Source organism: Cordyceps fumosorosea (assembly GCF_001636725.1).
Source record: "Cordyceps fumosorosea ARSEF 2679 chromosome Unknown scaffold_47, whole genome shotgun sequence".
Classification (NCBI taxonomy): Eukaryota; Fungi; Ascomycota; class Sordariomycetes; order Hypocreales; family Cordycipitaceae; genus Cordyceps; species Cordyceps fumosorosea.
The window spans coordinates 79,931-94,464 of NW_017387347.1; the positions used below are offsets into that span (position 1 = coordinate 79,931).

Here is a 14,534-nt window from a genome sequence, read left to right on the forward strand (position 1 = left end):
AACAGCTATTAAGCAATCACCGCCACTTATCAATTCTCTGCAACAAGCTTGGTGGCTTCGGCTCGACTGAGTATTGGACCCGGGCTCGAGAGAGCATAAAGCCTCACGATTCAGCGCGCTCCGACACACCGAAATACATGCACGAAACAAGCAATGGCAGAGAATCTTGCAGCCGCAAAACAGGAAAAGGCGACGACCGTGCAGTTGCGAGCCAACTCACAGTAACAGCTGAAATCAATAGAGTGTTCCTTGTAACCTCAATAACATCGCAATAGTACAAGCGTGCTTGGAGACAGGAGATCATAGTCACTTGCCAGATAATATAAAACTATACTACATTTAACGATTAGGTACAGTAGTGGTGTTGCCACTCCGTACAATACTTGCTTCCGTCTTATTCGAACACTCGAAGCATTATCAGATTATAGTATGGACATTGACCCAGTGGATCAGCTGCGGTAGCGGCTGCATGAGCTGACACAATAGTGACACTCCGTCCTCAAACTCTCGAAGGCTATTCAAGGGCTCAATGGTGATGAAAATGTGACATAAATTAGGAGTTTCCACGGGGTGAATCGGAGTTAGGAGTGTAGCAACATAGTGACTAGCAGTAGGAGCCTAAGTAGACTAATGTGAAGTTGAACTAGAGGACAGCTTATTTCGTTCTATTTACCTAAGTGTAATCATAGATAGCTTGCGTACCGACTGTCAAGTGATAAGATTACATCGAGCCGCTCTCTATTCATGTCTACGGCCTGTTGCAGACTTGCAAATAGATAAATCGCATCCAAATCAAATCAAATCAAATCAAATTGCCTTCACGCTGAACCAAATCAAATCAAATCGCAAAGCCCAAAGTTATTTGGATATCTGATTATTTGAATGCGCACCACACGGGGTCACCAGCACCAATCAATGTTGCGAGCCTGCCTATATATGCCAGCAGCGCCAGCTTCGCGTACTTGCTTTTTGCAGCGCGACGGCTGAGATGAGATAAAGCCTTCTTTTTGCAACATAGGTACTACCCATTGTATAATTAGTATACATTGGGCACGTTTGCCATATTATTGAGAGAGACACCCGTAGCCGACCGTGATAAAAGGTCAGCTCTCGGCCTCTAGCCGCCCCTACAATGGCCCACGCTGCTAAAGGCGAAGAAGCCTGGTCAGTCTCGCTCTCCAATGTCCCACCAACTACTTTTAGCGTCACCGAGAGCTCTTCCGACCCCGACTCGTCAGAGCCTGGGGCGCACGCGACCGACCTATCGCCTTCGATCGATATGAGGGCATCGATTGGAATCGTGTCACGGGCTTCTCGATACGCAAGTATAGAAAAAGAGCGCGAACGGGATGGGTCTGGGAGCACGGGTTTGATATCGAGAAAACCGATTCCGGTCATCGATTCTGGCTTTGCAAAACCTGCCATCAGAAGAAGGCTACGATTACACATGTATACGATGCTGCATCCACAAGCCAAGCAAACAACCATATGGAAGAAATCCACCATATCAACAAGGACGGCCCAATGCCGCCACAGAGGAAGAAGCAGCGCACTCTTTTCGACATGGTTGAGCTGGACTCCCACCGAACCAAGGATCAGGCGATGATCAACGCCTTCATATCGTCCTTTGAACCGCTTCGCTTTCAGCATCTCCTGATACGTTGGGTGGCGTGCGACAACATCCCGTTTCATAAGCTAGAAAGCCCGTACTTTCGGGACCTTATGGCTTACACGAACAGCGCCATCGTAGATTCGGGCAGTCTCCCGACTCATAGCACAATCCGTGACTGGATTGTACGGTCTTTGAATCGCCACAAAGGTGTCGTGACGGAATTGCTTCGTCAGTCACTGGGCTGTATTAACGTCTCCTTTGATGCGTGGACCTCTCGAAAATTCATATCGCTACTCGGCCTTACCGTACACTTTCTTGATGACGAGGGGAAGTTCCGCACGTTCCTCCTCGGTTTGCCACGGATTGAAGGTCGCCACTCTGGAGAAAACCTAGCGGAGCGTGTCAGGGATATAATCCACGAATATGGGTTTGAGGATCGCGTCAGGTATTTTGTCACAGACAATGCGGAGAGCAACGACACGTGCCTTGAAGACTTGGGTACGGAGCTAGGGTTCAAGAAGCAGCATCGTCGTCTCCGCTGTTGTGGCCATATCATTAGCCTCGTTGCCCGATCTATCCTTTGGTACAGACGCCGACGCGTTCGAAGAGGATTGCCAAGCACACAAGGAGATTATTGATGAGGTCAATCTCTGGAGATCCAAAGGCCCCATTGGCAAGCTACATAATATCGTTCACTGGGTAGCAAGGTCTGGCCAGCGCATTGAAAGACTTCACAAGCTCCAGTCTATCGAGAAACTGCACTGGGCCTTGATAAAACAACTTATGATGTCATCATGGACAATGCCACGCGCTGGAACTCATCGAAAGCGATGATGGAGTGCGGATACATGCTCCGCAATGCACTCGATTCGCTGGTCCAAGCGGAAGTGACAGACTGGAACCAATACGTGGCCAGGAGGACACAGAACGGGGCGAAACCGATGCCGAAGAAAACCCGCAGGAAGCCTACCATTGTAGACGATCGGATGACTGCTAAGGACTGGGCAATTATTGCAGAATATTTGGCGATCTTGAAACCGTTGAAGATTGCGACAAAGCGTCTGGAGGGCCGGCCTCGAGAAGGCAAATTCGGTGCAATTTGGGAGGTTTTGTTGACAATGTAGTGGCTTCTGAAACACCTAGAAGAGGCAAAATTGCAACATGAACGAGACGAGGAGCCTTACCTACGTATCGGTTGCAATCTTGATTGGATGAAGCTGGATCAATACTACACTCTAACCGACGACAGCCCAGCTTACCTCGCAAGCCTCATTCTACATCCCGCTTTTCGCTGGTCAACTGTCGAGTCTCAATGGTCTGGTCATCCAGACTGGTTGGTCAGGGGAAGGGCAGGTGTGCGGGAGTTATGGGAGGAGTACCAAAGTCTCCCGGTTGAACAAGATACAATACCGGAGCAACCGACTGTCGCCAGGAGAACAACGGATCTCGATGAATTTATGACTTCAATCAGGAGACTTGGCGCCCAGCCTGCGCCTTCTGTGTGCTGCACGCGCGACGAGTACGCAGAATGGGTGGCCAGCACCATTGCTTGGTGGACGACCCGATCCAGTATTGGCTTCTCCGCAGGCGCCAGTATCCACGCTTATCGCGAATGGCGATCGATCTTTTTTCCATTCCAGCTATGTCTTCTGAGCCAGAACGAATATTTAGTCTCACCGGACAGATGGTTACAGCTCAGAGAGGCCGCCTCAAAGCGGATCCTATAGGAGCTGCTCAGTGTCTTTCGTCATGGGAGAAAAGTGGAACTATCCAGATATCCAAATGAGATCCAAATTAATTCAAATCAAATCAAATCAAATCAGATTCATGATTTTCGTATCCAAATCAAATCAAATCGGACCCCGGATTTGATTTGATTTATTTGTTTGCAAGTCTGCTCGCGAGTCTGTGGCCACGGCGAGCGGAGTCAGTGCGCTGCGTTGGATAGGTGTCGGCCTTCTTCGAACCCAAGAGCATTGCGCGTAGAAGAACGCATTTTGCAGTGCATGATTTGTAGACATCGTACCCGTGCCACGTCGACCACGTTAGGATCCACGCGATCGTGGACTGCATTCGAGCGCGATGCTGCAAATACGTTCCCATGTGCAGTACATGTAAGGTAAAGCCAAGAGAAGAATGGCTCATCATATCACATTCATTTTTGAGATGTATCTTGCACTGTATAATTTCTTCCTTGTCGCCGCCATACATGTTAGTCCCCTCGCGAAGCCACCAGCAGGGCCGTCCCCAACCCCACACGAGCGGTGCAGGTCGCCCAGCGTGCAGGCGTGCCTATACTATGAGGTTTTATTTACCGGCTTCATCCGCCTCAATGGACGTCTCGCAAGCGAGAAGGGTCAAGGAAAAACCGACGCAGCTCAGGCCGGTCAGAACAAGAAACACGACCCGAAACGACTGTTCGTACGCGCTCAGGATATCGACGAGCTCCGCCGGCGACAGATCCAACTCTCTCAGTCGCGGGATCGATCCCAAGGCTTGGTTTTCTTGTAACAGAAGGCGAACCGTAGGCGGCATGTCGCCGAGGGTAGCCACCGAGCTGCTGAACTGGTTGCTGAACGCGGCGGCGGAGACGGCGAGCCCCACTGCCGCGCCGAACAGCCGGAAAGAAACCAGAATGCCTACTGCGTGGCCGTGGGCGTCGGGCTGCGTACGGGCCTGCATCATGACCGGCAGGGCCGTGAACAGAGAACCAAGCCCGATCGCGACCATGGCCTCGAAGCCCACCGTCTGCGTGAGGGTCGTGTGCGCTCCCCACAGCGTGCAGAGACCCAGACCGAGACTGAGACTCGGAAAGAGCCTTGACAGCCTGACCGCCCAGACGTAGCGGCACGTCCATCGATGCCTACGGCCGCGATGCCCGTCAACGCCATCAGAATGACGTAGAAAGGAAGAAGAGGCACGGACGACCGGAGGGGAGTTTCCAGGCCGACGGACTGGAAGAACAACGGGAGGTGGAAGATGAGCGTGTAGAAGATCATCCCGTGCAAGAAGCTGAGAGCCAGCGCGCCGGCGGCGGTACGGGTGCGGAAGATGCGGTAGGGGAGAATGGGCCGGGCGGCCCCCGACTCGTACCAGGCAAACGCGCCGAGAACCGCGCGCCGACGAAAAGCGGAAGCAGCGTCCTCCACGAATCGCCCGGCTACATTGCACCCGCCCAGCTCAACGGCAGGGTCAGGGAGACGGCGCCGACCACGAACTGGGCGAGGCCGCGCCAGTCGAAGCCTGCGAGCTGCTGCGAGAGACGGCCCTCGAGCGGCTTCAGCGTGAGGCAGAAGATGGACAGCGGGAGACAGAGAGCGACGAGAGGCAGATTCATCCAGCCGATCCATCGCCAGGACGAGAGTTCGCCCAGCAGCGCGCCCACCACGGGGCCGAGGACGCTCCCCAATGCGAACGGGATAGAGACCAGGCCGATGTACACGGCGCGCTCCAGCAGGGTAGTGATGTCGGCCACGAGGATTTCGTTCAGGACGTCGATGCCTCCGCACCTAGACCCTTGCAGCGCACGAGAGAGGATGGCGACGGTAAGAGACTGCGCGGTCGCGAAGAGGACAGACCCCGCCGTGAAGAGGAAAAGTAAACGTAGAGCAGTAGCTTGCGCCCGATGACCTCTGAGAGGCCGGTGTACACGGGCAGCACGACCGTGACGACCAGCAGAAACGAGGCATTCCGCCCAGAACGCCTCCAGGTACGTTCCGTTTAAACTCTTTCGCTATTTTCTGGATCTCGCGTCAGCTGATTGCTGCAGGCTGCGCCGCGGCGGCGGACTTACAGGTATGACAACCGCCAACGCCGTGGCGTCGACGGAGACGATGAAGACCATGAGTAGGATGGACAAAAAGCAAGATGAAATTTGAGTGGCTTTTGGAACTTTTCCCGAGCGCTGAACCCTTTCTGCAGGTCGTGATACTCCAGCGAGGAGGGGCTCTCTGGTGCTGTGCTGGGCGTGCTGGCTGTGCTGGGCATGTTGGCCGAGTTGAATCCTGCAATGGCATCGTGTGGCGTAGAATCTGGGAGTGACAGCACACGAGTCGTTCGTGCGCAATGCAAGGTGCTGCCAGTGGTCGTGGTCAGGTCGCTTTGTGCGCAACCGCATTGCGTCTTATGGTTGGGTTCTGTCTGCTGCCGATGGAGTCAAAGGCAGGAGCTGTTTCGGGCCCTTGAAGATCCGCCACGTCCCATGGCTGGGTAGCCACCCCCCACCATCATGCGTGGCCAGCCAACCCATCATACCCGGCTGAATTTGGCTAGGTAACATGGTGAAGACATTATCTGGAGAGAAAGAACAAGGTAGTTGCCCCAGATGCTGGGAGCCAAAATCCCATGTCATTATGCTCGCGGCTCCCGCGTCAGCCAACACACCTACCAGTTCGCCAGCAGGTCCTGCCATATCGATCCACGCCACGCTCCCACAGAACATCCACGAGCTATTCTCCAAACGTCGTATGCTGCAGCAATGTGTGGTTTCGTCGTCGTGTATACTCACACCGCGGCTGCCAATACGTCCTCGGCCCGGACCGAGTCGCCGGCAGCCGGGAAGAGCAACACAGTGTCTGCTCTTTCCAGGCAGCTTGAAAGGTCTCTCGAGCTGATCAAGCATCGAGGACCGGACGGCTGTTATGTATGGGTCAACGCTGCGGCGACGGTAGGTCTCGGGCACTGCCGACTCGCCATCAACGACACGTCCCCGTCGGGATCCCAGCCACTGCACAGCGCAGATGGTCAGGTCCACGCGGTCGTCATCGGAAGAATCTACGAGTACGAGAAGCTGCGACGGTACTGCGAGGACAGCGGGTACGCGTTTCGCGGCCACAGCGACAGCGAGCTTGTCCTGGCCCTCTACAGCATGCATGGCACGCCTGGGCTCTTTCGGCATCTCCGCGGTGAGTTTTCCTTCGTGATCGTGGACGAGAGAGCGCATGCCAGGAAGCTTGTAGCCGCAAGAGACAGATTCGGCATCAAACCGCTGTTCTGGACCGTGCAGCAGGGCAGAGCCTTATTCGCAGCCGACGTGAAGGCGTTCCTCGGCCTGGGCTGGGCCTCGGAGTGGGACGTCGAGAGCATAGCTACGTCTGGCTGGCTGGCAGAGGACCGTGTTTTAGGGGACCAGGCCACTGGATGTAGATCGGGCTGGAATCCGCCCTCGCGGACCTGCGCACCAGGCCGTACTGGGATCAGCAGTATTCCTCCAACTCGGCTACGGACCGCGACGGGAAGGACGACGAGGTGTCCATGGCGCAGATGATTGAGGATGTCCGTGAGAAGCTGGTCGACGCCGTGCGCGTCCGCCTCCGGGCAGACGCCCCCCTGGGTCTCTACCTCTCGGGCGGCATCGATTCTTCCGCCGTCGCTGGAATCGTGGCGCATCTTGTGAGTTAGGAGGGCAGGAAGTTTGGCAGCTGCCGAACGGATGACGCCGGTTATCTGCCGCGGATCAAGTGCTTCACTGTTGGCTACACCGATGCCACGTATGATGAATTAGATGAGCTCCGGCGGCGGACGCTACACGCTTTGCAAACACTCATGTGCTGACCCATGGGTCCCCCGCCCCGGCAGACATTGCCGCGAGAACAGTGAAATAGCTTAGCAAACGATTCGGGCTGTGGGTCGAGTGTCACAGGCTCGAGATGGACGATCAGAGGCTCGCCGACAACTTGTATATCACACCGAGCATCACATCTTTGACCTGAACACCACAGCCAAGTCTGTGTTGTCGAGTCTGCCGCGGGAGCACGGGATCAGGTCCGTGCTGTCCGGAGAGGAATCGGACGAGCATTTTGCGGGGTACTCCTGCTTTACCGCAGATTTCTTGCAAGAAGCTGACCACAGCATGGCGGGCTCAGTCCTAGTCAATGACGGCGTGCGTCTGGCGCTGCAGTCGCGCGTGATTTTCGAAATGACAGACATAGTCAGGCCGCAAGGTCCAGAGATACGCCCGTGCAGGACTGGATCCCTCAAGCGGCATGACGCTTCCCGCAGTGCTTTCGCTGTTCTCGCAGGGTAGGATCTTTGCCGACTGGGTGCTCGGCGCGCGGCGATCCGTGCCAGGCTCGAGGCTCCGCTCCTTCTTTGCCGCCAAAGACAAGATGGAGCGCTGGGACCCGCTGCATAGGTCGCTGTACATGTGGACGAAGACACTGCTGCCGAACACCATCCTGACTAGTCTCGGGGACCGGCCCGAGCTGATGCACAGCATAGAGGGACGGCCGCCTTTTCTCGACCACCTCGCGGAGCATGTCAATGCGTTGCCTCCCAGCGCCAAGATGCGGTACGCGCCAGACGAGGGCCAGGACCTTGCGCAGGGCAACGCGGACGATTAGTGGTGGAAGAGCTCGGGTCCTGGCCTGCGATCCGTCACCGAGAAATGGATCCTGCGTGAGGCGGTGCGGCCATTTGTGTCGGAAGACATGTACAGACGCAGAAAGGTCATGTTTCTCGAGCCCATCCGATGGGCCAAGTGTGGTCCGCTTTATCTCACGTTCCGGCGGATTCTGACGGAGGAGTCGGTCCGAGAACTGGGGTTCGTGCACTGGCTGTTTGTGCGGGACGCCCTGGAGCGCGGCTTCGGCGAGGCGGCTGACGGAGCTTGCTTTAGGACCGTCGTATACGCCACCAGCTGGGTGACCCTTTCCGATCGACTGAAGAAGGCGCAAGAGCAATCGCGGTCTGAGGAAGCCTGAGTGGGCGTTTCGGATAGCGGAGTGTGCGCTTTGCACAGGGTACCAGGATGGCGGCTAGCTCTAGTACAATACGAAGTGTGTAGATTGAATGCTATCATTTTCTATCTGCCACTACCGTCACTGCTCGAGACTGCGCGCCCCCCCCCCCCCCCTACCAGGATGGTGGCTAGCTCTAGTACAATACGAAGTGTGTAGATTGAATGCTACCTTTTCCTATCTGCCACTACCGTCACTGCTCGAGACTGCCCCCCCCTCCCCAACATGGTCATCGCTGCAGCACGTAAGGAGGCTTGGACAGTCGTCGCCGGCTCGTCAGAGCGGAAGAGGCCAAGAGCGAAGCCCGGACAAACAAGGTGCCTTCACCGAACTCCAGCCCCCTTCAGGCTACGGACAGAACACGGTACTCCCTTGTCCGTGACCAGCCTGGCAGATTGGCCGACGAGACCTGCTGCCAAAGGCAGGAACTCTATTCCGAGGTCATCTATCGTCTTGAATCCAGGTTGTGTAGCCTTCCAGACCTTCTTTTGCGTGCTGATTTCCTCCTTAGGCGAGTCTTCCCAGTTTTGAAAGACGACCCGGTCACCGGCCGTCGATTTCGCCGGAGGGTCGACCATCTCCACGATGCACTTGCGGTTCGCTCCCTCATCGTCCCCCGTCTCGAAAACGGCAGCAAAAAACATGGCAGTGAGGTGACGCCGCATATGCCCACATGCTTGACGTTCCGTACGATGACGACCTTGCAATCCTGGAGCTCTTGCAGAAGCACCAGCCCGTTCAGCCCCGAGCACACGGTGCGGCACGTCTGTCCTTTCTATTGAAATTTGCCTCTGTGGCCCGGACTGTCGCCAGCGGCCACCGCCGAGACGTAGAGCCGGTCGGCGTTTGGATGTTTCGGGATGCTGAGAACATGTCCGACGCGCAAGTCCAAGAATGATGGTGAGCGTGAGGTCCACGCCTTTGCTTTCTTGCCGTCTCCGCGTGCCAATTCAGTGACGCACCGGTCGGCCGCTGGCTCCCTCAAGGTCGGCTCTGGCATTGTTTTGGGTAAATAGACAAATTCCCAATTCAAAGTTGGTTTTGGTGAATTTGAAAGCAACGGTATGAGTCTGCCTCGCCTCTATTGCGCGTTTCTCCGTACGTCTACGTTCAGCACTAGAAATTTAAATGATGAAACTCATTACTGACATCTCCCCGTAGCATCACAGGTATGGCCGTCAGCGATCGAGGTCCGCTTTCAGTTGCCGTGACAGATTTTGGAAAACCCTTTCTCTTGTAGCCGAGCGCCGGTTTTGACTGGCCATGCTCTACCAGGGCTGTTGTGAACCTGAGCATATTGGGGCGGGCCATCGGCTGCCGCATGTACCCATCGCAATTTGATAACGTAGCTACACAATTATTTTGAGCATAACCACCGGGTACGGCAGAACACTCTCGCAACCTGAACGCTCGCGAATGTGCAAAACTTGACCACCGTCGAGCCGACAAGATGCTTGTCGCCCAAGGCCCCATCAATCACTGAATGACTGTTGCTACACCTCCCCGATTTCGGTTTTCTTTTTGATGGAGTGTATTGCCTACTGGTATACTGGTGACGAATAACTTTTAGAAATGGAGATCCAATGCAGAATGCCCGCAATCTGGAGGGGGAGGCCTACCACTAGTGATGCATATCGCGCATCCAGGTGCGTTGCCAGACTAACACTGAGACCAGCAGAATGCGAAGGAGCCTGAGCACATCCAACCTGATTCTTCAGGTCGGTCTTGCAGATCGCTCAGTTCTTATCTGTCCCGCCAGCCCGCCAACGGATCTCTGTAGAGATTAGCTAGTGATTAAGCTATTTCAGCAGAGTATGACGTAGGCAGAGTGTAACTCGAAGCACACTCCGAGAGTGCTCTTCATGATTTATTTAGTTACCTAATTAGCTCAGTGACGTCAGCAAAAATGGAACGAAGGGGGCCGAACAGAGCTACGACGTATTGCCACGGCTTCAACTAGCCTTAGAGGGAACTGCTATGGACTGATGGTCGATCTTGCGATTGTTTGAGAGCTGATAGCAAATGTAACGACAGAGGCAATCGAGTCGTCCGCAGTAACAGAATCAACTGGTTTCTGTTGCGCCTCCGCAAGTAGGTTGGGCATGGACAACTAGTCGAGAGTTCCGTCGCACTTGGATAGATAGATTTTTGAGGTCTAGTGGTAGGCCCCGACAGATCCGGTGTGCAGCGATGCACCGTCTTTGCTCATAGCCGATTCTCGCTTGTCATCGCTTCGCTGAATCAGTGTATTGAAAATGCTCCCTAAGGTAATCTACAATTGATACCTAAGGCAGCCACACCATAGCGGTTTCTTAGTACGGTGATCAATCGCAGCATTTGTGCAGTTTGATCCACAATGGCAAAGCTGCTACTTTCGCGATGGCATACATTCTTGCAACTTTTGGGGCAAAGCCCCTCCTGGTATCGAGAGCGTTTACGCGAGGAGTTATGGGTACGTCGCGAGGCTCTGGTCCCGTTGCAGAAACTGAGCGAGACTGCCGATGTCTTTTACGTCCTTAGTCGTGCCATATATGACGGCTACCCGCTTCATAGTGTATCGCCATTCAAGACGGTACCACACAGTCTCATCTACGCCGGCATGATTTCCAAATATACGTCAAGGTGGCTGTTTTATCGCGTAGCTGCTAGGGCTTGCGGTTCTACAAATGCCAGCCAGATACGAGAAGTGATCAATGCAGCCAAGGAGAAGAAGATCAGAGAGGTTGCCTTCGCCATGACCTGAATCACTTCAGATTTGAACGAATATGCTTTCGGCCAAGGCAGTTCTGGCCTCTTCTTCCTTGAGCCTTCATTGCGTGAGTGCTGGGCCTACCACTACTGCACCTCGACGCCGCTATGCAAGGCTGCCCAATGACAAGGACGCCGAACTCGCTGCTTTTCGCCAACGCCAGTCCTTATTAACAGACAACGCTGCGTGCTCCCACTGCATACTCGCTGGAACCATCACTTGCCTTTTCACGGCGCTCGCGCAATTCTTCTCCGCTATTGTCCGCACTATACCAGTAATATGGCTCCAACCACTCAATCACATACGTCTACCGGTACTGTCGCAACTGAGAAGGGATCTGGTTCAGTTTTTGACAGAAAGCCGATGGTCATCGGCTTGTACGGACTTCCAGGGTCTGGAAAGTCTAGCTTGATGAACCAGATAAAGCTTCAAGTTAACCACGAAAAGTTTCTCTTTTACGAAGGTTCCGAGTTGATATCCACCCTCATGGCCGGAGATCTTGCCGCTTTTGCGAAACTCAACGAACAGGAGAAGCGTCAGGTGCGGGAGCAGGCAATTACCAGCGTTGCAAAAGACTGCTTGACACACAACTGCACTGCTTTGGTTGTTGGTCATTACATGTTTTGGCCAGAAGATGAAATGGAAGGCAACGTCGTCGCTACTTCCAGCGACTTTCGAGTCTATACACACATCATCTATTTGAGTGTGACTGTCCCCGCCATGCTGGAACGTCGGCTGAGTGACATGCACCGCCAGCGCCCGCCAGTGTCCGCCGCACACTTGCAGCAGTGGCAGCAAGCCGAGATCGACCACCTCCGCCGTCTCTGTAGAGAGCATTGCATCTTGTTCTCAACTGTCCCGCAGCACAGCGACCCACTTTCTTTTACTTTAAAGTTAGTGCGCCACTTTGAGCGGACAAACGGCAGCTGCAACCTCGCTCACGTCGCCACCAGAGTCAAAAACGCACTTGTTGCTGATGAGCGCACAAAGACTGTGTTAGTTGTTGATGCAGATAAGACTCTGGCGGGCGAAGATGCCGGCTCTATGTTTTGGCAGGCTGTCAATGGCTCTAGTCAAGAATTGCTAGATACATGCCCGCTGAAGATCCTCTTTAGCAGTCCGTTCGGCTATTCTGAGGCTGGATTTCGCCAGGCAACGCTTCTATATGAAGAAGCTGCCAACGACGCAGACTTTGAGACTCTTTGTGAGAGACTTGCATCTTCTATCACGGTACATCCTGAGTTCATCACTCTCTTCCAGCAAGTTTGCAGCCACGGTCACGTGCGAGTCGTCGTACTGACCTGTGGAATTCGACGCGTCTGGCAAGTGGTGCTGGAAAAAGCTGGCTTTGGAGATAGCATCAAAGTGATTGGTGGCGGCAGAATTTTGGACGAGGTTGTCATCACCCCGCAGATTAAGGCACAGGTTGTCTCGAGTCTTCGAAAGCAATCTGGCCTCTATGTATGGGCCTTCGGAGATAGTCCACTTGATCTGCCAATGCTGGAGGCAGCTGACAGTTCTATCATCGTGTCTGGTAATGTACGAAATCGAAGTCGCAGTATGGAAGATGCCCTTCGCGGGGCCATCGACAACCGTGGATTCTGTCCTCGCCAAGTGCTCCTCCCGCCACATGTCGCTCCAAGGCTAAACACCACGAAACTACCGCTACTGGCGTTCTCTGATCCCGATTTTGTCGAAGCAGTCGTGTACTCCCGCGCGATAGGGATAACTACCGTGGCATCCAAGTTAGTGTCGACTTACAGCTGCACCGTGGTCCATGCAACAGACACCGGTGCAGCAAAACTACTCATGTCTCAGACTCGTGATGCCTCTGTCGCCGGGATCGGCTGAGAAAGGCCCACCAGGATGCTGGCAAGTTTTTGGCGCTACAATTTCTCACAGAAGTCATTGGAGTTGAAGAGTTCAACATTCCACATGTGCAAGGCCATCGAATTGCTGGGTTTCGCCTCGCCCACGAATTCCAAACTACGATCATAGCCCTCATGAGAGGGGGAGAGCCCATGGCCTTCGGTATCAATGAGGTATTTCCGAAAGCCATGTTTTTGCATGCTTTTAATCCAGAAGATATCAAGGACTACCACCTGGAGAACCAAAAAATCTGATTCTTGTCGATTCTGTTGTCAACAGCGGCAAAAGCATTATGGATTTCCTACGTCATGTCACTCGGCTTAAACAAGATCTCTCAAACATTATAGTTGTGGCAGGAGTGGTTCAAAAGGAAGCAGTAGCTGATGGTCATGCGTTACGAGCGATGATGGAACAACATCGGGTCAGACTGGTAGCCCTGCGAGTCTCAAGTAACAAGTTTACAGGAACTAAAACTACTGATACTGGAAACCGGCTCTCCAACACTACTCATCTGGCCTGCTAGCCAACTAGATTTATAAGTAGCATAACCGAAGACTAAAAATTGCTGAATGCTTTTCCAAAAGGCAGCCTAAATTGTCCGCCATGTTTGCAGTAATATCGGCTCCGTCTGGCAGCTACGCATCATTATTACGACCAAAACAAACACGGGGTGAGGCTAAAAGCGTTTGGATAAGTTTTGCCTGTATTCTAAGGTCGTTTCGAGAAATTAAATAATTTTTGACTCTATCGAAATTGGTTCAAAAAGTGAATAGTTATCAAAACTGGAAGCCACTTTGCCCATGAGTGTACAATACTTGACAAAATCACCAGTATTCACTGAAAGCAGGGCTAGGATCGACAACACTTTTCAGAAAGGGTAAGCAATACGAGGTCAAAGGACAGTCGCTCATCATACCTCCTTTTCGAGCTGAGATCCTCGAGTATATTTCGACAAAATCAGAAGGACCACACCACCAAGAAAGGCCTCGGCTACCAGAGCAGTATGCAAAGAAACAAATATGTCGCAATGTCGCAATGCATCGTCCCCGCCCCCCCCCTGGTCCCGTTGCAGAAACTGAGCGAGACTGCCGATGTCTTTTACGTCCTTAGTCGTGCCATATATGACGGCTACCCGCTTCATAGTGTATCGCCATTCAAGACGGTACCACACAGTCTCATCTACGCCGGCATGATTTCCAAATATACGTCAAGGCGGCTGTTTTATCGCGTGGCTGCTAGGGCTTGCGGTTCTACAAATGCCAGCCAGGTACGAGAAGTGATCAATCCAGCCAAGGAGAAGAAGATCAAAGAGGTTGCCCTTCGCCATGATCTGAATCACTTCAGATTTGAACGAATGTGCTTTCGGCTAAGGCAGTTCTGGCCTCTTCTCCCTTGAACCTTCATTGCGTGAATGCTGGGCCTACCACTACTGCACCTCGACGCCGCCATGCAGGGCTGCCCAATGACAAGGATGCCGAACTCGCTGCTTTTCACCATACCAATCCTTATTAACAGACAACACTGCGTGCTCCCACTGCATACTCGCTCGGACCATCACTTGCCTTTT

General features: G+C 53.6%; 3 protein-coding genes across 3 annotated transcripts; 1 reads left to right on the forward strand and 2 right to left on the reverse strand.

Annotated features, from left to right (window-relative positions):
- Window positions 1-3,919: 3,919 nt before the first annotated feature.
- On the reverse strand, window positions 3,920-7,000 carry ISF_09374 (Major facilitator superfamily domain, general substrate transporter; the record flags this gene model as incomplete). The annotated part of the gene is made up of 5 exons (XM_018852976.1): window positions 3,920-4,772; window positions 4,831-5,345; window positions 5,406-5,711; window positions 6,000-6,599; window positions 6,704-7,000. The coding sequence occupies 5 exons, from the start codon at window positions 6,998-7,000 to the stop codon at window positions 3,920-3,922; spliced, it is 2,571 nt and encodes an 856-aa protein (XP_018699842.1).
- Window positions 7,001-7,587: 587 nt separating this feature from the next.
- On the reverse strand, window positions 7,588-9,349 carry ISF_09375 (Nucleic acid-binding, OB-fold protein; the record flags this gene model as incomplete). Its single annotated transcript, XM_018852977.1, has 3 exons — window positions 7,588-8,367; window positions 8,718-9,273; window positions 9,312-9,349. 3 exons carry the CDS (start codon window positions 9,347-9,349, stop codon window positions 7,588-7,590), a joined length of 1,374 nt encoding a protein of 457 aa, XP_018699843.1.
- A 2,028-nt stretch (window positions 9,350-11,377) lies between these two features.
- Window positions 11,378-12,949, forward strand: ISF_09376 (HAD-like domain protein; the record flags this gene model as incomplete). Its single annotated transcript, XM_018852978.1, has 1 exon — window positions 11,378-12,949. One exon carries the CDS (start codon window positions 11,378-11,380, stop codon window positions 12,947-12,949), a length of 1,572 nt encoding a protein of 523 aa, XP_018699844.1.
- Between the last annotated feature and the right edge of the window lie 1,585 nt (window positions 12,950-14,534).